We start from the raw sequence: 25,092 nt of genomic DNA on the forward strand, positions 1-25,092 counted from the left end.
TATTCAGTTTTCTCTATTTGTTGTATTTAGGTTACTTTTTATCCATTGACTTCAACATATTGTGCAGTTATCCATATTGCTAAATGTATTTTTCTTACTCATATTACAAGCTGTGTAATCTGTAATCTAAGGCTCAGAATTCTTGAATTGTAGGATGGATCGGTGTACTTGCTGAAGGAATGAAATCACCACATGTTATTCAGGCTTCACATGCGGCCAGAGCTTTAGCTAATTTTGACAGGGACACCGTGAAAGAAAAGTATGAGGATGGAGTATATATTCTTCATCCTCAGTATAGAACCAGGTAAATGTAAATTGAATTTTTTTTGTTCTTTCAAAACAATTAACCTTTGGCAAGTTAGATTAGGGAGGCTACTTAAGAATTTCACCTTTTAAGACCACAGTACCTGACATTCTGCATCCAGTTGTGTAGTTCATTACTTTATAAGCCTGGGGCAGCACGGTGGCACAGTGGTTAATACTGCTGCCTCACAGCGCTAGGGACCTGGGTTCAATTCCACCCTCGGGCGACTGTGGAGTTTGCACATTCTCCCTGTGTCTGCGTGGGTTTCCTCCAGGTACTCCGGTTTCCTCCCACATTCCAAAGATGTGCAGGCTTGGTGGATTGGCCATGCTAAATTGCCTGCAGTGTTCAGAGATGTGTAGATTAGGTGGGTTATAGGGGGATGGGTCTGAGTGGGACGCTGTGAGAGTCGGTGTGGACTAGTTGGGCTGAAGGGCCTGTTTCCACACTGTAGGATTCTATGATTTATAATTTAATTCATTTTATAAATTTTCTGATATGCATTCCCTTTGCATGCAGCTTAGCTGTTATTATACGGGATGAGTGAATGAATTTATCCTTTTCAATAGGGCGCTTCTACCTTGTACCATTAGCACAGTGAAATGTTGTAAGGAGATTCATGAGAGTTAATTGACACACGTATTTGAGGCCCCAACATTTATCCCTGCAGTATTCCATTATTTGCAGGTTTCCTTGCTGAAAATGACCAATTTTTCCCAACCGTTTTCTCTGAATTAGCTAATCCTGCATTAATGCGAATATATTATCCCTAAAATCACAACAAAGATGATGACATAGTGGTATACACTCAGTTGCCTGGGAGTCCTCACATTGATTTTGAACCCCAAGAGCATCAGTTTAATGTGGGCAAGGAAGCCTCCTGCTGGTTACCATGTACTATCCTCCCTCAGCTATGAATCAGTATTCTTCCATGTTGAAAAACACTTGGAGGAAGCGCTGAGTGTGGCAAGGGTGCAGAATATACCCTGGGTGGAAGATTTCAGTGTCCACCTCCCAAGTGTAGTTCGGCGGCAGTGTTACCAATTGAGCTGCTCAGATCCTAAAGGACATAGCTGCAAGTTTGGGACTGCAGCTGGTGGTGAAGAAATCAACAAGATGGAAAAACATACTTGACCTCACCTTCTTGAATCTACTTACCGCAGATGCATCTGTCCATGACAGTACTGGAAAGAGTGACCACATCACAACCCTTGTGGAGATGAAGTCCTGCCTTCAAACTGAGAATACTCAAGACTGGGCATCCATGAAGTGCTGTGAGCTGTCAACATCTGCAGAATCATACTTGAACACAATCTGCGAGCTCCCAGCCTGGCATATTCCCAACTCAACCGTTACCATCAAGCCTGGGGATTACCCCGGGTTCAATGGAACGAGTAGGAGGGCATGCCAGGAGCACCATCATTCCTAAAAATGATATGTCAGACTGGTGAAGATACCAAACAGGACTACTTGCATGCCAAACAGCATAAACAACAAGTGATAGACAGTTGGCGGCACGGTGGCTCAGTGGTTAGCACTGCTACATCATAGCGTGAGGAACTCTGGTTTGATTCCAGCGGTGACTGTCTGTGTGGAGTTTGCACATTCTCCCCGTGTCTGCATGGGCTTCCTCCAGGTGCTCTGGTTTCCTTTCACAGTCCAAAGATGTGCAGGCTAGGTGGATTGGCCATGTTAAATTGCCAGTAGTATTCGGGGAGTGTAGATTAGGTGGGTTGTAGGAGGATGGATCTGGGTGAGATGCTCTGAGTGTCGATGTGGACTTATTGGGCTGAAGGGCCTGTTTCCACACTGTAGGGATTCTGTGGTCATCTATCGTCGTACAACCAACGGATAATATGTAAGTTTTGCAGTCCTGCCATATCCAGTTGTGAATAGTGGTGGACAATTCACTGAAGGAGGAGGCTCCACAAATATCCCCATTCTCTGTAGCTTTGAAGGGCCTCCCTGTTTTTAATGTGCCGTATCTAACATATGCTTTCTTAGTTCCCTTTCTTAGACATTCGGAGTTCCCTGTACTTCCTGTCCTTGACCGTCACTCTTAGAGGAATATACTGAGCCTGAATTCTGACTATGCTAATTTTGCAAGACTCTCACTTTTCAGATGTAGACTTGCCTGCTTTTACCTGCTCCCATCTGTTTGCCAGATATCCAGTGAAAGTGAGATCAGCCTTCCCCCCCAGTTTAGACACTCACCTTCTGCCATATCCTTATCTATTTCTATAATGACTGTGAAATTTTGAGTTATGGTCACTATCCCCAAAATGCTTGCCTGCTGAAAATTTAACCACTTGACCTGCTTCATTCCCCACGATTAGGTCTAGCACTGCCTCATCTCTTGTTGGACTGTCTACGTACTGGCAGAAAAACCTCTCCAGGATGAATTTCAGAAATTCCACCCTATCTAATCCTTTCACACTAAGGCAATTCCAATTAATGTTAGCAAAGTTCAAGTCCGCTCCAACTGAAACCCTGTTTTCCTCACACTTTTCTGTGATTTGCCTGCACATCTGCTCCCCTATCTCCTTCTGACTGTTGGGAGACCTGTAGTACAATCCCAGCAAGGTAATCACCCCTTTTTTATTTCTGACCTCTACCCAGATGGCCTCATTTGATGATCCATCTATGACATCCTTCGTCATTACTGCAGTGATGATTTCCTTTACTAACAACAGAATGCCCCACCTCTCTTACTTTTATACCCTGGAATGTTGAGCTGCCAGTTCTATCCTTCCTTCTATCACGTCTCAGTGTTTGTAATGATATTATATTCCCATGTGTTCTTCAATGCTGTAAGTTCATCCGCCTTCTTAGTCAAGATTAAAAGTGCAGTGTGCACTTGCCGTATGGACTATCTGCAAGATGCACTGCAGAAATTCATCCAAGATCCTAAGACAGCACCATCCAAACCACTTCCATCTGGAAGGACAACATCAGTCAATCATGGGAACACTACCACCTGCAAATTTACTTCCAAGCCATTCATAGTCCTGATTTTGAAATATATTACCACTCCTCCTCTGTTGCTGGATCAAAGTCCTGGAATTCTCTCACTAACAGCACTGTGGGTCTACATGGACTGCAGCTCACCTCCACTTTCTGGGACAGACAATAAATACTGCCAGTCAGCGACGCCCATGTCCTGTGAGTGAATAAAATAGCTCTTATTTTGTGCAGTTAGCATGTAGGTTGCACCTCATTAATTCCTTTTCAATATCCACAACAGCTACCTGGTTCTCTCTTATCCACCTTGTTTTTATGTTCTCAAAGAACTCTCAAGAATTTGTTGAACTTGACTTCCCTTATGCACAGCCATGTTGAATCTGCACAATTGTAACATGAATTTCTAAATATCCTGTTGCTTCTTTTTTAAGAATAAATTCTAGCATTTTCCCAGTGACAAATATTCAGCTAACTAGCTTCTCTCTGTTTTCTTGAATTGAAGTGTTACATTAGTGATATTCCAATCTGGTGGGATCTTACCAAAATCTAGTGAAATTTCAAAGTTTACAGACAGGGAGTCTACTATCTCTGCAACCACTTCTCATAAGAGTCTAAGGTGCAAAACACTAGGTCCAGTGGAATTTTTAGTTCTTAGTTCTAGTATTGCTGGTAAAGAGACATGCTGTCAAAGGTTTTCACTTTGTAATCACCAAAATCTCAAAGGACACAAGAATTTGTTTTGCATGAGAAGAGGATATTAACTGGTTCAGAGGTAGACTCTGGTAGGGATATTGCCATGGTGAATCCTCCAGCGAATAAGCAGCTGCCAAGAGTTTGTTTAAATTCAAACCGACAAGTCAACTTTGATCAAGGTATTGCTATGAGGAATGCACAGGAAAGCTGATCCCCAAGTTTTTATTCAGTTGAAGAGGTGCATTGTGTGGTCATATTCTTTCCATTTGTAAATGCAGGAATCTGTGAACGCATGTGTAAGTAAGCCACACTTTGAGCTTAGAATAATAGAATCATAGATATTTTAATAATAAACATAATTTATAATAATTAATTTATTATAATAAGCAATAATAATCTTCCTGATGGTCAATAACTCAGAGCACATTTAGCAAATGTTGTTCAGTTGTAGAATCACGTCTAATATTGGACACTGTGTTCTGAATTTTGCAAGCATGGATTGATTGGGCACATTCACTACTTTGCCTATTACAAACAATCAAAGGGATATGCTGTTTGATATGATCTGCCAGTCATTGGAATGTATGACCAGCATATCTGGTATCACAGTACTGAAGTTCATACACTGCATTATTGATTTAAGTGATTGGCAGACTGCATAGTAGCAGGATGAAATTGCTAGCTTCACTTGTTGCTACCATCTAGTTCAGATTCATTTCCATCCTGAAATGTCCTTAAGCCTGAACAGGCAACATAACTGTCAGAGCCACCAGCTGTGCCTGTAGCAAACAGGATTTTATCTCTCTAAGTATACTCGCCCTTGTCACATTCTTTTGGTTTCCCCACATGATCAGGATCTGCACCATGTGACCATTGTCACGTTTACTCATCCACACTGCAGTCTTATCTAGACAGCTAGCAAGCACCACATATCTATCAGTCAAATTCAAGAGATGAATCTCCTTCATAAGATTCTGCCTCGCTTGCAGTCAGTTTAATCAGTTGTACACTTCTGCTTAACCTAATGTGTGCGATTGGCTCCAGGAACAATGAGCCCCAGTAGCCCTTCGTCTCCCTGATATACCCTCATTACTTCCAACTGAGATTCTAGACCTAGCAACTCTGAGCCAAATTTTCTCAAGCTACAGACACTGTAGATGTAGGTCACAGGACTGTAATGCATTCCACGGAATTCTACATGCTGCAGTCAAGGAACACAACCTTGTCTGTCCAGTCTTATTTAGTTATTTAGTCAGTCAATTAGTTATTAGTTTAGTTAGTTAAAGGAAGAGTAAGTTATGGTCACCAAGCTTGCAGACAAAAAAAGCACTCACTAGCTACTTCAGGATTTAAAAAAAAAAGTATGAAAAGCAGCACCCCCTTCCATATATGTAGTATTTCCACCTGCACCAAATTCACAATTTAACACTCAGTCACAAAACACTCTGCGTTCAATCACTGTGTGGTACTTCGTTCTCAAGGGAAGAATGGATGACTATAGAAAGCCCTTCTGCGAATTCCTGTTCCACTCCCTTTAACAATCTCAAATGCCAGCCATCCAGATCAGGCAACTTATTCATTCTAAGCAACCAACATTTCCTGTACATCCTGCCTTTTCATCCCGTCTTACAATTTTCATCCCATCATTATCTCAACCATCTCTGTTTCTACTGATATTATGATAGTGCCCTCTTCCTCTTCACAGTTGAAGGCACCAGCAGCATACCAGAACTTCAAGAGAGTCAGGGAGCAGAACTAAGTATAGGGCCATCACTATGGAGAAGTTGCTGAGGAAGATGAAAGATCTGAACGTAGATAAATCACCCAGGCTGGATGGATTACACCCCAGAAGCTAAAGAAAATAGCTGGGGAGATTGTGGAGACATTGGTGGTGATCCTTCAGGAATCACTCGAGTTAGCACCTCTATTTAAGGCAGAAGAAAGAAAACTACAGGCTAGTTAGCCTGACCTCAATTATTGGTAAGATTTTTAGCGTCCTTTATCAAGGATGAGATTGCAGAGTACTCAGAAGTGCATGGGAAGGAAGGGGTGAGTCAGGAAGGCTTCATCAAGGATAAATCATGTTTGACAAATCTGTTAGAATTCTTTGAAGAGATAACAAGCAAGTGAGACAAAAGACAGCCAGCAGACATGATTCATTTGGACTTACATAATACTTTTGACAAGATGCTACAATGGAGGCTGCTAAATGAGATAAGAGCCCATGATGTTAGGGGCAAGGTATGTATAAAGGATTGGCTGACTGGCAAAAGGCAGAGAGTGGAGATAATCTTAGAAACATAAAATCCCTACAGTGTGGAAGCAGGCCATTTGGCCCATCGAGTCCACACTAACCCTCCGAAGAGCATCCTACCCTATCCCTCTAACCCTGCAATTCCCCTGGTGAACCCACTTAGCCAGCACATCCTTGGGCACTGTAGGCAATTTAGCATAGCCAACCTTCACATCTTTGGACTGTAGGAGGAAACCGGAGCACATGGAGGAAAGCCACACAGACACAAGGAGAATGTGCAAACTCCACACAGACAGTCGCCACAGGGTGGAATCAAACCCAGGTCACTGGCACTGTGAGGCAGCAGTGCTAACAACTGAGCCACCGTGCTGCCATGTCTTTTTTAGGATAGCAGCCAGTGAATTGTGGAATTCCGCAGGGATCAGTGATGGAGCTGATGGACTGCAACTATTCATGGTATGCCTTAACGATCTGGACAAAGAAATCGAGGGCATTGTTGCTCACTTTGCAGATAACACATAGACAGTGAGGTTGTTGACTTGCTCGCCGAGCTGGCTTGTTTTTGTTCAGGTGTTTTGTCACCATGCTAGGTGACATCAGTGAAGCCTCCGATGAAGCGATGCTATTCTACTCCGCTTGGAATTTATACTGTCCGGTCCATTATGGTGAGTACTGTCATTTCTGGTTTTGATCTGTATGGGTTTGTATATGGGGTCCAATTCTATATGTTTGTTGATTGAAGTATGGGTGGAGAACCATGCCTCTATGAATTTCCGTGCGTGTCTCTGTTTGGCTTGGACTACTATGGTTACCCTGTCCCAGTTAAATTGATGGCCCTCATTCTCTGAATGTACCAATATTAAGGAGATTTTGTCGTGCCGTTTTGCTACTAGCTGATGTTCATGTATTCTGATGGCTAGTTTCTTTCCTTTCTCTCTGATGTAATGTTTGTAGTAGTCGTTGCATGGTATTTTGTAAACCACATTTGTTCTGCGTGCTGTGGCAATGTGTGTTTAATCCTCGTAAGTGTTTCTAGTAGAGTGGCTGTGGGCTTGTGGGCCACCGTGATTCCTAATTGTCTCGTTGTCAGTTCCGATATGTTCTTGTTGTGGGATATCCGTTTAAAGCGAGGATCTTGTATAAGTGTTGTTCCTCTTTCCTGCGTAGTTCTGGAGTGTTGCACTGTGTCCTGACCTATTTAAATAGTGTCCTATTACAGTTTTATTTGTGGATGTTGGGGTGGTTGCTGTGGGAATTGATGATTTGATCTGTATGGGTTGCTTTTCTGTATACTGAGGTTTGGAACTCCGTTTGTCAATTGCTCTACTGTAACATCCAGAAACGGAAGTTGATTTCTGTTTTCTTCTTCCCTTGTGAATTTAATCCCTGTGAATACGGTGTTGATGAGGTGGTGGGTCTCTTCTAATTTGTTGTGTTTAATAATGACAAATGTGTCGTCTACATACTGAATCCACAGTTTAGGTTGAGTGTGGGGGAGGGTGGTGTGTTCTAGTCTTTTCATGACTGCTTCTGCGATGAGTCCTGAGATGGGTGACACCACTCTCTGCCTTATGCCAACCAGCCAATCCTTTATACGTACTTTTCCCCTAACATCATGGGGTCATAACATCCCCATTACTAGAGGAAACAGCAACGCAGAAAAGCAGCTCCATCAGCAAGGACAACATACTTAAATTACTAGACCTCTGCCTCATCACACACTTCATCTTTAATGGTCAAATATACAAACAGATCAATGCTACACCAATGGGGTGTACATCAAACAGCGAGTTCCAAACCTCTGTATACAGAAAAGCAACCCATACAGATCAAATCCTCAACTTCCGCAGCAATCAGGCCAACGACCACAAACAAAGCTGCATTAGGACACTATTTAAATGGATGAGGACTTACTGCAACACTCCAAAACTACACAGGAAGGAGGAAGAACACTTATACAAAATACTCGCTTTAAATGGATATCCCGCAACAAGAACATATCAGAACTGACAACACGACTCCTAAGACCACTAGGAATCATGGTGGCCCACAAGCCCACAGCCACTCTACGACAAACACTTACAAGGATTAAAGACCCCATTCCCACAACATGCAGAACGAGCGTGGTTTACAAAATACCATGTAAAGACCTCCACAAACATTACATCGGACAGACAGGAAGGAAACTAGCCATCAGAATACATGAACGTCAGCTAGCAGCAAAACGGCACGATGAACTCTCCTTAATATCAGTACATTCAGACAATGAAGGTCATCAATTTAACTGGGACAAAATAACCATAGTAACCCAAGCCAAACATAGACAAGCACAGGAATTCCCAGAGGCTTGGTTCTCCACCCTACTTCAATCAACAAACATACAGAATTGGACCCCATATACAAACCCATACAGATCAAAACCAGAAATGACAGTACTCGCCATAATGGAATGGACAGTATAAATTCCAAGCAGAGTAGAATAGCATCGCTTCATTGGAGGCTCCACTGATGATGTCACTCAGCATGGTGACAAAACGTCTGAACAAAAACAAGCCAGCTCAGCGAGCAAGTCAACAAGCTCATCCACAACCCGAGCTACAGATCTTTGCTAAACCTTTAAACATAGACAGTAGGGGACAGGTGGTGATGAGGAAGCACAAAGGCTACAGAAGGACTTGACAAGCTAGGAGAGTGGGCAAAGAAATGGCAGACAGAATAGGTGGAAAAATGTGACATTACGCTCTTTGGTAGGGAAGGATAGATGGGGAAATCTGAAGCACAAGGGTACTTAGGAGCCCTATTTCAGAATTCTCTTAAAGTTAACATGCAGGTTCACTTGCCTGTTCAGAAAGCAACTGCAATGTTAATGTAATTTCAAAAGGACTGCATTTGGAATATTGTGAGCAGTTTTGGCCCCTGTATCTAAGGTAGCATCTGCTGGCCTTGGAGGAGTTCTAGAGGAGGCTTACTGGAGTGATCCTGGGGATTAAGGGTTTGTCATGTGAGGAATGGTCGAGGACTCCGGGTCTGTGTGAATGGAGTTTAAAAGGATGAGAGGGGAATCTGAATGAGACGTACATAATACTGCAAAGCCTGGATAGAGTGAATGTGGAGAAGGTGTTTCCACAAATAGGAAAGACGAGGATCCTAAGGTATAGTTTCAGTAAAGTCACATCCCTTTAGAACTGGGATGAAGGGAAATTTCTTGAGCCAGAGGATGGCGAATCTGTGGAACTCATTGCCACAGGAGGCTGTGGAGGTCAGGTCATGAACAGTATTTGAGACAAAGATAGATAGGTTTTTGATTAGTAAGGTGTTATGGACCAGACCTGCCCACACTGTCCTTCAGAGTATTGTAGGAAGATAGCCTAGACCCTAATTTTTATATTTATTTAAAGGCAAATGTAAGGTGCTGTATTCAATTGGTTCAATCACGATATGATTCAGTTGGTCCATCAATATGATTCAATTGGTCCATCACTAGGCTGTAATCAAAACATGCTTTATTCTTACAACAAAGTTAAAATACAGAAGAACAACAATTGGCATAGCTTTAACTCTATTGAAATACTTAAGAAAATAATGTGTTATTTAATCACAAATCAACAACTGTTCCAATATAGGCAGCATTCCACAAACACACACTTTGGCAAAAATGCAATTAAGCAAAACAGTTCTAGTTCTCACGTGCTGTCTCTCTCTACTTGAGAAGAAAGAAACAATCTGCCTGTTCAAATTTTTAAGAGGAAGCCCCGCTGCCTGAGACTTCACTATAGCAATCAGGAACTCAGCAACCAGCAGAAAACTCTCTTCTATAAGAACAGAATGAAAAGCTTTCCTGGGTCTGAGGGAACTCTGACCCTGTCCACTCAAGATCCTTTTGTCTCTTTTTAAAAACGCCCAGGCAGAACTCAAAAACTGTTTACCAACTGTCTGAAGAAGACATTTTGGCACCACTGTGACAACACCTCTCTGCAACAGAAACAGGACAGAGCACACCTCCCTTAAAAGCACAGTGCCGACACACCTCTTTCCCTTTTAAAAAAAAGAACCATCAGTATACAAAATGGTTTCATTTTCAAAGCCTTTAGCCTCACACTTTTGTACTCCACATTATAGATACACACATTGTACTAATTCTAAACATGTAAATATTCAACAATTCTTCCATCACCGAACACTTCTGTCTTCCTTCATCAAAGTCGTGACAAAGCTTTGACAATGACATTCTGTTGTCCTGCTACATTTGTAATGTTCAAATTGAATGGCTGTAACAATAAACTTCATCATCTAAATAGTCTAGTATTTTTATCCTTAAATTTTGTCAAGCATACAAGTAAAATAAATGTTGAAATGTTGCAACAGCAACACCAAACTCAAGGTATCCTTCCCAATGATGAGATATTTCTTTTGATGAACAGTCAACTTTCTGGAAAAGCATCCAATAGGTCTCCCTATACTCTTGTCATCATCTTGCAAGAGTACAAAACCAACAACCATATAACTTGCATTGATAGCCATCTTAACGGCTTTGCATAATTGGATGTTGTTAACACCAGGGCGGTGATCAGCACAGCTTTCAGGCTGTCAAATGCCTTCTGAAACTCCGTCCACAAATTTTCTGCACGTCTTCAACAAGTCAGTCAGTGGAGCAGCCACAATGCTGAAATTTGTTACGAATTTTCAATAAAAACACACTTAGGCCCAGAAATTATAGTATTTCCCTCTTTGTCAATGGTATGTGCAGCTACCGAATAACCTTTGTTTTCATATTCCGTGGGGCCATCTGTTCGTGTTCGATGATATGGCTGAGGAACATGACCTGGGCTTTTGCAAACTCACTCTTAGTCAGATCTATCACCAAACCTGCCTCTTGAAGTCAATCAAACAATTCCTCTAGATGCTCCAAATGTTCCTTCCACGTGTGACTAAAAATCTCCAGATTGTCTATGTACACCACATAATAGGGTAATCTTGAAACAGCCTTATTGGTTAATCTTTGAAATGTAGCTGGTGCATTCTTCACACCAAATGACACAACTTTAAATTGGTAAAGTCCATTCGGAGTCATGAGAACTGAAATTTCCTTCGCTTTTTTGGATGAAGGTTCTTGCCAGTTTCCTTTGAATAAATCACCTTAGAGATATAAGTTGCCTGTCCCACCTTCTCAATGCAGTCTTCTAATCATGGAATAGGGTACAAATTGGATTTCGTAACTGCATTGACTTTTCGACAGTCTGCACAAAATCATTGGATACCATGACTGTGGGTGAGCTCCATTCACCTCATCTCTCTTAAGTTATGTCGTCTCTGAGCATGCTTTCAATTACTTTCAGAACCTGTGCCAATTTTAGAGGGTTAAGCCTATAAGGATGTGAAATTCAAACAGCATTTCTTGCATATACATTGTGTATAGTCAGTTTAGTATTTCAAATCTTATTCCCACATATATCTCCACGTGATTGTAATAACTCTCAAGTCATTTTGATTTTCCTCTGGAAGGTAACTCAATAATTTATTCCAATTTCTGAGAACTTCTTCATTGTCCAATTTAGTTTGAGGAATGTCAAATTCAGAATCATTTGGATTTGGTTCTTCACTTCGAGTTATAACAAGTAACACATTCTGCTTTTGCTTTCATAGATTCATCGAGCCTGCCCTGACATTACTACCACTAAAAGTATGCTAATCCCAATTTCCTGCACTTGTACCATATCCTTGAATGTTATCATATTTGAAGTACTCATCAAAATATCTTTCAAAGTTTGTAAGGTTTCCAGCCTCCACTACCTTCCCAGGCAGTGCATTCCAGATTCCCACCACTCACTGAGTGAAAACATTTTTCCTAAATCCCCTCTGAATCTCCTACCCCTTACCCTAAAACTATGCTGCCTCATGATTGATGCCTCAACCAAGGGGAACAGCTGCTCTATATTCACCCTGTCCATACCCCTCATAATCTTATCCACCCTCAATCATCACCACGCCCACCCTCCCCAACCAGCCTTCGCTGCTCTCAAGAAAACAATTCATGCCTATCTAGTCTCTCCTTTTAGCTGAATTTCTCCATTCCAGATAACATCCTGGTGAACCTCCTCTGTGCCCCCTCTAATGCTATCACATCCTTCCTGTAGTGATGTGACCAGAACTGTGCACAGTTCTCCAGTTGTGGCCTGACCAATGCTCTGTACAACTTCAACATTGCCTTCTTGCTCTTATACTCGACACCACCCAATGAAAGCAAGTGTCCCATATGCCACCTTAACTATCCTATTCACATGCACTGCTGACTTCAGGAATATGTGAATACATGACCCAAGATCCCTCTGTTCCTCTAAGATACCGAGTGCCCTGCCATTCATTAAGTACTCCCTCATCATGTTTCTTCTTGCAAAGTACATCACCTCACAATTAGCAGAGTTAAATACCATCTGCCACTGGTCTGCCCATCTGACCAACACATCTCTTTCTTCCTATGAACTGCAATAATCTTCTTTGCTATTAACCACTCTACCTATCTTGGTGTCATCTGCAAATTTGCTTAACATGCCCCCCACATTTTCATCTGTATCATTGATGTAAAAAACAAACAATAAGGGTCCTAGTACTGATCCTTGTGGTATACTGCTAGACACCGGCCTCCAGTCACTTGAACAGCCTTCTACCACTACCCTTTGTGTCCTATTACTAAGCCAGTTTCTGATCCATCTCTCCAAGTTTCCCTCAATTCCATGTGCTTTAACCTTCTTACTCAGTCTCCCATGTGGGACCTTGTCAAAAGCTTTGCTAAAATCCATATAAATCATATTAACTGAACTTCCCTCAGCCATACGCTTGATCACATTTTCAAAAAATTCTAACAAATTTGTGAGGAATGACCTCCATCTGACAAAGCCAAGCTGACCACCCCTAATTAACCCACGCCTTTGAAAGTGTGTCTTAATTCACTTCTTCAGAATTTTCTCCAATAGTTTCCCTACCACTGATGTGAGACCCATCAGTCTATAACTTCCTGGTTCATCTCTCCCACCCCTCTTAAAAAGTGGAATCACATTAGCCATCCTTCAGACCTCTGACACATCTCCCATAGCCAGAGAGAAATTAAAAATTTGTGTCAGAGACCCTGCAATTTCCTGCCTCGCCTCCCACAAAGGTACTTTATCCCCACTAGCGAAAATATGAATTTTTGATCACTTGTCTGCTTCCTGTTTCATCACGTGCTGTGTTAATTTTAAATGCTATCTAGCCAACTCACCTGCTGTATTTAATCTCTCCCTAAAATATGACACATGATCCAATAATGTCGTCTCTAAACATTGACTTACCAATTCTTCCTTAAGTAATTTGTGGTCCTCTCACCTCAATTCCGAAACTAATTCAAATGGACTGAATTTAATTGATTTATTAGCTGCAATACCTAATCACAAGAAGTACAAATGGAATTCCTTTATTCTTGACTGTAGGCTCTCAACATTGTCTCTAAGGTTTGACACCACCATTCTAATGCTCCCTGCGATTCTGGTTGGTACGCAGTTGATTTAAGTTGTTTTACTCCTAACCTATCCATAATTACCTTGATTAATTTTTACCTTAATTAATTAAGGAAAATTTGAGTAACTCTTCTACTACCTTTTTAGTCATGATATTGCACAGTGGAATCAGCCATGATCTTATTAAATGGCGGGTCAGACTCGAGGGGCCAGATGGCCTACTCCTGCTCCTAGTTCTTATGTTCTTATGTTATGAATGCCTTCTGGAAATCTTGTAGTGCATTCATTATTGTCACCAAGTATTGATTCCCGCTTTTTTTTTAGGGAGGGGACCTATGCAATCAATTAAGACTCTTGAAAAGAATCCTCAGATGCTGGAAAGCGTATTAAAGGTGCTGATTTTAACACTGCCTGAGGTTTTTCTATTATCTGACATATGTGACATGTCTGTCAAAATTCTACCACATCTTTATGCAGTCCAAGCTAATGAAAATGTTTTTGTATTTTGGCTTGAGTTTTCCCCACTCCCAAATGACTTCCTACTGGTACCTTATGTGCTACTTGCAATACCTCCTTTCTATAACCCACCAGTAATACAACAATTTCTGCCCATTTCTCATGCCCCTGAACATATGATGGTCTCTATTTCCTCATCAAGGCTTCATTTTTAAAATAGTAACATTCTGGGATACACCCAAATTTGTCTTGTTCGTATGCTTTTTGATACAACTGCTTTATCTTTCCAGTTTTCTATTGTAATTAAGCTGACTTCACTGAACTATATCCAAGGTTCTTGGAGTAGATTTGTAGCTCGGGTTGTGGATGCTGTAGTTGGTTCGCTCGCCGAGTTGGTTTGTTAGCTTGTTCACAGACATTTCATTACCCTGCTGGGTAACATCATCAGTGCAGCCTCCCATGAAGTGCTGTTGTGTTTTCCCGCCTGGTATTTAAACTCTGGGGTCTGTTGGAATTGGTTACCTCATTTCTGGTTTTTCTTCGCAGTGGTGTATATATAGGGTCTAATTCTACGTGTTTATTGATGGCCTTCTTGGTGAAGAACTAAGCCTCTAGAAATTCCCGTGCTTGTCTCTGTTTGAGCTGTCCTAGGATCATGATGTTATCACACGGATAAGGAGAACCACCAATTCGATTGGGACAATATCAGGATCCAAGGACAAGCCAAACAGAGTCAAGCACAGAATTTCTTGAGGCTTGGTTCTCCACCAAGAAGGCTTCTGGCACTAGTTCATGTGCATTTAAGATGGCTTTTTCACCTCCTCATACTCCTCAATTACCTGACTAGCCCATCTACCAACTTTGTTTGAATCAACAATACCTACATGGTCAGTTGTCATTTCATTTGACTAGCGTCTTTCTCAAATGAAATGGAGAAGGCTTCTGTGTCCATTTTGTTGAATCCTAGCAATATTTAAACGGATCCTCACCAGGCCTTTGGCTACAGTGGGTTTGCTGTTCATCACTGTCCTCATCATTAGTCCCAACTTCTGTCTCTTCCTCCGCCATTTTATGTCGACTTTGACTCTTCAGTCCAACCTGCAGAGTTCAAAAGTTCTCTCCTTCTGCTTTTCTTCTCTATACTTTTAATCATAATTCAAACTATTTCATTTCCTTTTCAATCTGTTTTAATTCTTTTGCTCATTATTCCGTGACAATTATCTCTCACTATTACTTTTGCCTCTCTTTCTTTGCTTTTTGCCTTTAAGTCAAGCAGTTTCATTTTCAATTAAATTTTAGCTATTTCCCATGATTCAAATTACATTTTGGTCAATTGTAGATGTTAAGCTATAACTGCAATTATCTTCCCTTTCTCCTCACAGGCACAGGCAGCCCCAACTTCAGCTTGTCTGTCAGATTCCATAGAATATTTCCATTGAATCCCTACAGTGTGGAATCAGGCCATTTAGCCCAATAGGTCCATACCAACGCTCCAAAGAGCATCCCACCCAGACCTATCCCATCCCTGTAATCTTGCATTTACCATGTCTAACCCACCTACACCTCTGAACACGTTGGGCAATTTAGCATGTGCAATCCGCCTAACTTGCATGTCTTTGGACTGAGAGGAAACCAAAGCACCTGGTGGAAACCCACGCAGGCACAGGGAGAGCATGTAGTCTCCACACACAGCCACCCGAGGGTGGAATTGAACCCAGGTCCCTGGCACTGTGAGGTAGCAGTGCTAGCCACTGTGCTGCCCACAATTACGAAAGGTCTGCCTTCTTCACCTTCTCTAAACCACCCAAAGTGACTGCTTCCACACCTAGGAAAATCTTAGCCTCTAGAAGAGCCATTATTATGCAAGCCTATGTAGCACTTGAAAAGAGAACACCAAAACTCATCACTCATTGTCTTTGAGTCCAATAATCCTGAACCCAACCTGGAATTAGAGATTTTGATCTCCCTTTTGGATGGTACAGCGATTCAGTGGTTAGTACCACTGCCTCAGAGTTTCAGGGACCCGGGTTCGATTCCAGCCTTGGGCAACTGTCCATGTGGAGTTTGTACATTCTCCCCATGTCTGTGTGGGTATCCTCTGGGTGCTCTGGTGTTCTCCCATGGTCCAAGGTTGTATAGAATACACATCTAAATTGCCCACAGAGCCCAGGGATATGGGTTAAACATTGTAAATGCAGGGTTGCAGGGATAGGGTAGGGGGGGTAGGTCTGGGAGGGATGCTGTTTGGAGGTTTGGTGTGGACTTGATTGGCTGAATGGCCTACTTCCACACTGTAGGGGTTCTATGATTCTGTGATCCTGGATTAGAGCCCCCAGTTTGTTATGGACCAAACGGGACCTCCCCTGCCCTAAAGTATTGTAAGGAGATTGCCTAGACCCTAAGATTTATATTTAAAGATAAGTGTAAGTTGCTGTATTCCAGATATGATTCATTTGGTCCTTCACTACGCTTTAATAAAAACACAGTAAAAGTACAAATAAAAAGATATGGCAGAGCTTTAACTCTATAGAAATATTTATGAAGATAATGTATTATTCAACTACAAATCACCAACTGTTCCAATATAGGCAGCATCCCACAAACACACCCTTTGGCAAAAATACAATTCAGCAAAACAGTTCTATTTATCACGTGCTGTCTCTCTCCAGTCCAGAAGAAAGAAACAATCTGTCCCTTTTGGTTTTTAAGAAGAAGGCTTGCTGTCTTAAGTCTTCAATAAGCAGCCAGGAACTCGAGCATTTAGCCAGCAGAAAACCTTCTAACTGAAAGCAGAACTAAAAGCCTTCTTGGTTCTGTGTGAGCTCTGACCCCACCCACTTATGATTCTTTTGTCACATTTCACTCAGGCAGAATACCAACTGCCTGTATGAAGGAAACTTTTCGGCACCACTGTGGCAACATCTTTCTGTAAGAGAAAAAGGACAGAATGCATCTCTCGTAAAGGCACAGTACTGTCACACAAGGGGATCAAAGGTTAAATGGAGAAGACAGAAGAAATGTATTAGCCATGATTGAAATGTAAAGCAGACCCGATCAGCAGAATTGCCTAATTCTGCTCCTGTATCTTGGGGAAGACTGGTCTAAATATCAATATCAAATACCCATTAGGTATTCTCACCTTTCATCAAGATACACTTGCAATAAAATTAGGTTGCACTTTTCTTGACTACCACTTTTGATGTGATTCACCCCTCAGCTTATTTTATTTCAAGCCCTTATAAACAGCAGCAGAATCTGCTGTATTGATGGCTCTCTAATTGTAATATATGCAACATACTTGGTTTAATAATTAAACAGCATCACAGTAACAACTTGGGATCATTTACTTTCATCAGTCTCAGGCTATACTAATTCCAAATGTTGTGCAGTCTTTTGCATGTTACAGATGAATACAGATGTTGATCATTTTTTTCTTCTTCAGTGAGCCAATCAAAGCAGATGTTCTTTTTATCCATGGTCTGCTGGGGGCAGCTTTCAAAACATGGCGACAGAAGGACCAAAGTGATATGGAGGATAAGGATGCTAATTACACAGAATGTTGGCCAAAGGTACCTATGAAATCTGTCTGAACTGTTTGGATTTGACAACCTTTTGTTTGATCACTTTGATATTATACTTACCCAACTATGAATGTAGTAGCTCATTTGTGCACGAAAGAAATAATTTAGCTTGTTGCTGCAGTGGTTATTTTTTCTTAATAATTCAATGCCCTGCTTTTCTTCTTAGGCCTGCAATTTTTCCCTTGCAATTATTTATTCAATTTCCTTTAGAACTTTACTATTAAATCTGCTTCTGGCATCTCTTCAGATATCTGAATGTCAGTATTATATATTTTGAATATCAGCATATTTAATTATTCATCGTGAAGGTTCCCAAAGACCTTTTGTTGCCAAAAGCGTTGTATAGTTGATGCATAATAAATTTACAAACCCAGCATGGGTGTAAGATAAAACCAATGAAATGGTCCTTCCTGAGGACTCAACCAAGTCTGAAATTTTCATTTATTTCACTGGTGAATGATCTCTTTATGATTTGAGCCATCTTCACTCATGGAATGAACAGTGTGTTGCCTTATATTACTGTGCACGTGGCTACAGGGATGGTGCAGGAGGGAGGGATTCAGATACCTGGATAATTGGGGTTCATTCTGGGGAAGGTGGGACCTCTACAAACGGGATGGTCTACACCTGAACCAGAGGGGTACCAATATCCTGGGGGGGAAATTTGCTAATGCTCTTCGGGAGGGTTTAAACTAATTCAGCAGGGGGATGGGAACCTGAATTGTAGCTCCAGTGTACAGGAGGTTGACGGTAGTGAGTTCATAAATAAGGTATCAAGGTCACAGGAGTGTACCGGCAGGCAGGAAGGTGGTTTGAAGTGTGTCTACTTCAATGCCAGGAGCATCCAGAATAAGGTGGGTGAACTTGTAGCATGGGTTGGTACCTGGGACTTCGATGTTGTGGCCATTTCGGACACATGGATGGAGCAAGGCCAGGAATGGTTGTTGCAGGTTCCGGGGTTTAAATGTTTCAGTAAGATCAGGGAAGGTGGTAAAAGAGGGGGAGGTGTGGCATTGTTAGTCAAGGACAGTATTACGGTGGCAGAAAGGATGTTTGATGAGGACTCGTCTACTGAGGTAGTATGGGCTGAAATTAGAACCAGGAAAGGAGAGGTCACCCTGTTGGGAGTTTTCTATAGGCCTCCGAAAAGTTCCAGAGATGTAGAGGAAAAGATTGCAAAGATGATTCTGGATAGGAGCGAAAGTAACAGGATAGTTGTTATGGGGTCTTTAACTTTCCAAATATTGACTGGAAACGCTATAGTTCGAGTACTTTAGATGGGTCAGTTTTTGTCCAATGTGTGCAGGAGGGTTTCCTGACACAGTACGTAGATAGGCCAACAAGAGGCGAGGCCACATTGGATTTGGTACTGGGTAATGAACCAGGCCAGGTGTTAGATTTGGAGGTAGGTGAGCACTTTGGTGATAGTGACCACAATTCAGTTACGTTTACTTTAGTGATGGAAAGGGATAGGTATATACCGCAGGGCAAGAGTTATAGCTGGGGGAAAGGCAATTATGAGGCGATTGGGCAAGATTTAGGATGCATAGGATGGAGACGGAAACTGCAGGGGCTGGGCATAATTGAAATGTGGAGCTTGTTCAAGGAACAGCTACTGCGTGTCCTTGAGAAGTATGTACCTGTCAGGCAGGGAGGAAGTGGTCGAGCGAGGGAACCATGCTTTACTAAAGAAGTTGAATCTCTTGTCAAGAGGAAGAAGGAGGCTTATGTAGAGATGAGGCGTGAAGGCTCAGTTAGGGCGCTTGAGAGTTACAAGTTATCCAGGAAGGACCTAAAGAGAGAGCTAAGAAGAGCCAGGAGGGGACATGAGAAGTCTTTAGCAGGTAGGATCAAGGAAAACCCTAAAGCTTTCTATAGGTATGTCAGGAATAAAAGAATGACGAGAGTAAGATTAGGGCCAGTCAAGGACAGTAGTGGGAAGTTGTGCGTGGAGTCTGAAGAGATAGGAGAGGCGCTAAATGAATATTTTTCGTCAGTATTCACACAGGAAAAAGACAATGTTGTCGAGGAGAATACTGAGATACAGTCTATTAGACTAGACGGGATTGAGGTTCATAAGGAGGAGGTGTTAGCAATTCTGGAAGGTGTGAAAATAGATAAGTCCCCTGGGCCGGATGGGATTTATCCTAGGATTCTCTGGGAAGCTGGAGAGGAGATTGCAGAGCCTTTGGCGTTGATCTTTATGTCGTCATTGTCTTCAGGAATAGTGCAAGAAGACTGGAGACTAGCAAATGTTGTCCCCTTGTTCAAGAACGGGAGTAGAGACAACCCTGGTAATTATAGACCAGTGAGCCTTACTTCGGTTGTGGGTAAAGTGTTGGAAAGGATTATAAGAGATAGGATTTATAATCATCTAGAAAGGAATATGATTAGGGATAGTCAACACGGTTTTGTGAAGGGTAGGTCGTGCCTCACAAACCTTATTGAGTTCTTTGAGAAGGTGACCAAACAGCTGGATGAGGGTAAAGCGGTTGATGTGGTGTATATGGATTTCAGTAAAGCATTTGATAAGGTTCCCCATGGTAGGCTATTGCAGAAAATACGGAGGCATGGGATTGAGGGTGATTTAGCAGTTTGGATCAGAAATTGGCTAGCTGTAAGAAGACAGAGGGTGGTGGTTGATGGGAAATGTTCATCTTGGAGTTCAGTTACTAGTGGTGTACCTCAAGGATCTGTTTTGGGGCCACTGCTGTTTGTCATTTTTATAAATGACCTGGATGAGGGCGTAGAAGGATGGGTTAGTAAATTTGCGGATGACACCAAAGTCGGTGGAGTTGTGGATAGTGCGGAAGGATGTTGCAGGTTACAGAGGGACATAGATAAGCTGCAGAGCTGGGCTGAGAGGTGGCAAATGGAGTTTAATGTGGAAAAGTGTGAGGTGATTCACTTTGGAAGGAGTAACAGGAATACAGAGTACTGGGCTAATGGTAAGATTCTTGGTAGTGTGGATGAGCAGAGAGATCTCGGTGTCCATGTGCATAGATCACTGAAAGTTGCCACCCAGGTTGATAGCGTTGTTAAGAAGGCGTACGGTGTGTTAGGTTTTATTGGTAGAGGGATTGAGTTTCGGAGCCATGAGGTCATGTTGCAGCTGTACAAAACTCTGGTGCGACCGCACTTGGAGTATTGCGTACAGTTCTGGTCACCGCATTATAGGAAGCATGTGGAAGCATTGGAAAGGGTGCAGAGGAGATTTACCAGGATGTTGCCTGGTATGGAGGGTAGGTCTTATGAGGAAAGGCTGAGGGTCTTGAGGCTGTTTTCGTTAGAGAGAAGAAGGTTAAGAGGTGACTTAATAGAGACATACAAGATGATCAGAGGATTAGATAGGGTGGACAGTGGGAGCCTTTTTCCTCGGATGGTGATGGCTAGCACGAGGGGACATAGCTTTAAACTGAGGGGTGATAGATATAGGACAGATGTCAGAGGTAGGTTCTTTACTCAGAGTGTAGTAAGGGTGTGGAATGCCCTGCCTGCAAAAATAGTAGACTCGCCAACTGTAAGGGCATTTAAATGGTCATTGGATAAACATATGGATGATAATGGAATAGTTTCGGTTTGATGGGCTTCAGATTGGTTTCACAGGTCGGTGCAACATCGAGGGCCGAAGGGCCTGTACTGCGCTGTAATGTTCTATGTTCTGTGTGCAAAGTAAACCACTGTTGGATTTATGGCAATGATTCGTAGAGTCAATTTATGTCGAAGAACTTGTGTGTTAAATAAATTCTTGCACTTGTAAAAGGGTTTAGCGGCCTATTTTGACACTTTCAGGCTTGCACAGTTTGTTTTTGAACATGAAAGACCAGAAAGCTCAAATAGAGTAATTCTTCTTAGTCCACCATCAGAATTTAAGTGAGCTCAGGTTTCAGGACCATGATTTTCCCTAATTTCATACTTAGAGTGTTCGAGTGTTGTGAGATCAATCAAGCTATTCAGTGGTGTTTTTGTTCTCTTCGATCCTAAATTGTGTAACTCATCTATAGGGAAAGCATTCATCCCAAGGAGGCAGGTAACCAATTTTCATAATTCAAGGCTGATCCTCCTGGTCTGCAAAGTGGTTGCCAACTAAACAGCCTCCCTTTGGCTGAAAAGGAGCAAGGTTTTGTGAAACAAAGAAAAGGCTGTGAGTCGAGAGGTACATTACAATTTTATGCTTCAACATTGAGTTCAACAATTTCAAGTCACAGCTATTATTCTTATTTTATTGAACAACAGCTGTTAATAAGGATTCTGCTATTACCAGTTATTACTCCCATAGACCAATCTTTCTTTCTTTCTTTGTTTATCCCAAGTCATCCTGTTATGCCTCGTGCATTATTCCTTTTGGAATTGATTGTTTTTCTTGCTTTTCATCTTTGTCATAGACATTCCATTTATTCTTTTCCCCTCTAGCTCTTTTCCTGTATATGCATCTCTCCATAGATTCTCCATTTTCAGAGCTTTCTGTTTTCAAATTTCCAGTAACTGCAAAATTTTGCTTTTGTGTTACTAGCTTCTACTTTAAGTTTCTACATTTTTTTTCTGTATTACCTTTGGGAAAATAATAGGATCTTTACTGCATCACTGATGTTTAAAAACATTGTGTTAGTTTGCCTCAGCAGAGTGTTTTATTTGATGTGGCAATGCCAAAGTTATCTCCCATATCATAAGAAACAAGGTATGGATAAAGCGGTATTGAAGATTCCAGCAAATGTTCATTGCAACTAACTATTATATACAAACACTACATGCTTTAGACACATAAGTGTCCGGGTTTGCGTTAAATTATTATGTTACAACAAAGGAACATGCTTACTGTAGATTGTCATGCCTCAGGTGATCCAAGGTAAGATGGAGTCTTAGATTTCTTTTATCCTCAGATCACATAGTACGATGTGATGCTGATATGATGAGCATGTTTCGTAAAGGTGTATTGACAAACTGACATTGAGCCACAATACAGCAAAATGCTCTCTGGAATAAAAATAGAAGGTGCTGGAGAAACTCAGCAGGTGTGGCAGCATCTGTGGAGAGGCATAGAGTTAGTGTTTCAAGTCCAAAAAAGATTCTTCTTTGGAACTGAAGTGAGGGGGGAAAAGGGATAAATTTTATGATGTTGGAAAAATGGCAAGTGGCAAGTGGATCAAAAGGGGAGGTCAGGGAAAGTTAGAGGGCAAGGTAGATTTGGCATCAAATGTGTCGTTGAACAAAAAGGCAAAGGTCACCCTGTCTAGTGTAGTCACATCCTCCCAGTTATTTCTGGTGACCTGAAATGCATGTAGTGCTCCAGTTGTGGCCTAACCAGCATTTTGTTCAGTTCCAGCATGATTTCTCTGCTCTTATGTTCCATGCCTTGGTTAATAAAGGCAAGTATCCCATATGCTTTCTTAACCACTATCTTCCTGGTCTGCTACCTTCAGGGATCTGTGGATGTGAACACCAAAGTCCTTCTGATCTTCGCTACTTGCCAGGGTCCTATCCAGTGTAGTCCGTTGCCTTGTTAATAATCACCAAGTACATTTTTCAGATTGAATTCAATTTGACATCACTACATTGACCTGAACAGTTTGTTGATATCCTCCTGAAATTAGCAGCTCTCGGGCTCACTGTTTACCACCCTACTGATTTTGTCAGCTGTGAACTTCTTAATCATTCCTCTGCGTTTAAGTCCAATTTATTAACCCACACCTGTTATGATCCGAATTGATGTCAGTATTGGTCAAGTCAGATCTTAAACTGAAATTCGGCTTGATAGACCATATTTTGATTTTTGGGTTTAGCGATGTGGTCTCTCACTGAAGCATAAGCATGCAGATATAGGAGCAGAATTAGGCCATTCAGCCCATCGAGTGTTCTCTACCATTTTATCCTGGCTGATATGTTTTTAAACTCCATTCTCCTGCCTTCTCCCTGTAATTCTTGATCCCCTTATTAATTAAGAACCAATCTATTTCAATGACTTTGCCTCCACAGTCTTCTACAGCAATAAGTTTCACAGATTAACCAGAAATTCCTCCTCATCTCAGTTCTAAAGAGTCATCACTTTCACTCTGAGGCTGTGCCCTTGGGCCCGAGTCTCTCCTATTAGTGGAAACATCTTCTCCACATCCAGTTTATCTAGGCTTCTCGGTATTCTGTAGGTTTCAATGAGATCCCCCGCCCCGACTAATTCTTCTGAACTCCATTGAGGACAGACCCATATAACACTCCTTATATGATAAGCCCTTCATCCCCAGAATCATTCTTGTAAACCTCCTCTGGACCTCCTCCAATGGTAAAACATCTTTCCTTGGATACAGAGATCAAAACTGCTCATAAAATGCCAAATGCGATCTGACCAGAACCTTAAACAGCCTCGGCAGTATATCTCTGCTCTTGTTGCTAGTCCTCTTGAAATGAATGCTAGCATTTGCTTTCATGACTGCCAGCTGTACCTGCATGTTAACCTTGAGAGAATCCTGAATTAGGGCTCCCAAGTCCCTTTGCACTTAAGATTTCTGAAGCCTTTCCCTATTTAGAAAATAGCCTGTTCTTCTTTTCTTCCGACCTCTCTCATTTCCACATTGTATTCCATCTGCCACTTCTTTGCCTACTGTCCTAAACTGTCAGAGTCCTTCTGCAGCCTCCTTACTTCCTCAACACCTACCTGTCTCTCCACCTTACTGTGTCATGGGCAAACTTAGCAACAAATCCCTCAGTTTCTTCATCGATGTAGAACGTGAACAGTTGTGAACCCAACACTGACCCCTGGGGAACTCCTCGAGTCACCAGCTGCCATCCTGATAATGACCAGTTTATCTGCATTCTCTGTCTTATGCCAGTTAGCTAATCCTCTGTCAAAGCCAGTACCTTGCACCTAACACTGTGGGCTCTTAGTTCGCAGCCTCTTGTGCAGCACCTTGTCAAATGCCTTAGGAGATCCAATTAGGTCACACACCCACTAGCTCTCCTTTGTCTAACTTGCTTGTTACCACCTCAAAGAATTCTAACAGATTTGTCAGGTATGACCTCCTCTTGATGAAACTGTGCTGACTCAGCCCTATTTTAGATCATAGAATTCCTGCAGTGTGGAAACAGGCCCTTCAGCCCAACAAGTCCGCACCGACCCTCAGAGCATCCCACCGAGACCCATTCACCATAACCCACCTAATCTGCATTTCCCAGAACACTACGGGCAATTTAGCATGGCCAATCCACCTAGCCTGCATATCTTTGGACTCTGGGAGGAAACTGGAGTACCCAGAGGAAACCCACGCAGACACAGGGAGAACTTGCAAACTCCACACAGTCCCTGGTGCTGTGAGGCAGCAGTGCTAAATACTGAGCCACCGTGCCGCCCTAATTGGACTTTTA

The 25,092-nt window shown here is 42.0% G+C and overlaps 1 protein-coding gene across 1 annotated transcript in view; it reads left to right on the plus strand.

Moving 5' to 3' along the window:
- serac1 (serine active site containing 1) overlaps positions 1-25,092 on the plus strand; it is a 119,191-nt gene that overhangs the window by 11,306 nt on the left and 82,793 nt on the right. The window contains exons 4-5 of the mRNA XM_048600968.1: positions 154-304; positions 17,601-17,727. Coding sequence (XP_048456925.1) covers positions 154-304; positions 17,601-17,727 — 278 coding nt within the window. The remainder of the gene's footprint in view (positions 1-153; positions 305-17,600; positions 17,728-25,092) is intronic.

The sequence above is a fragment of the Rhincodon typus genome, chromosome 9 (genome assembly GCF_021869965.1).
Source record: "Rhincodon typus isolate 14 chromosome 9, sRhiTyp1.1, whole genome shotgun sequence".
NCBI lineage: Eukaryota > Metazoa > Chordata > Chondrichthyes > Orectolobiformes > Rhincodontidae > Rhincodon > Rhincodon typus.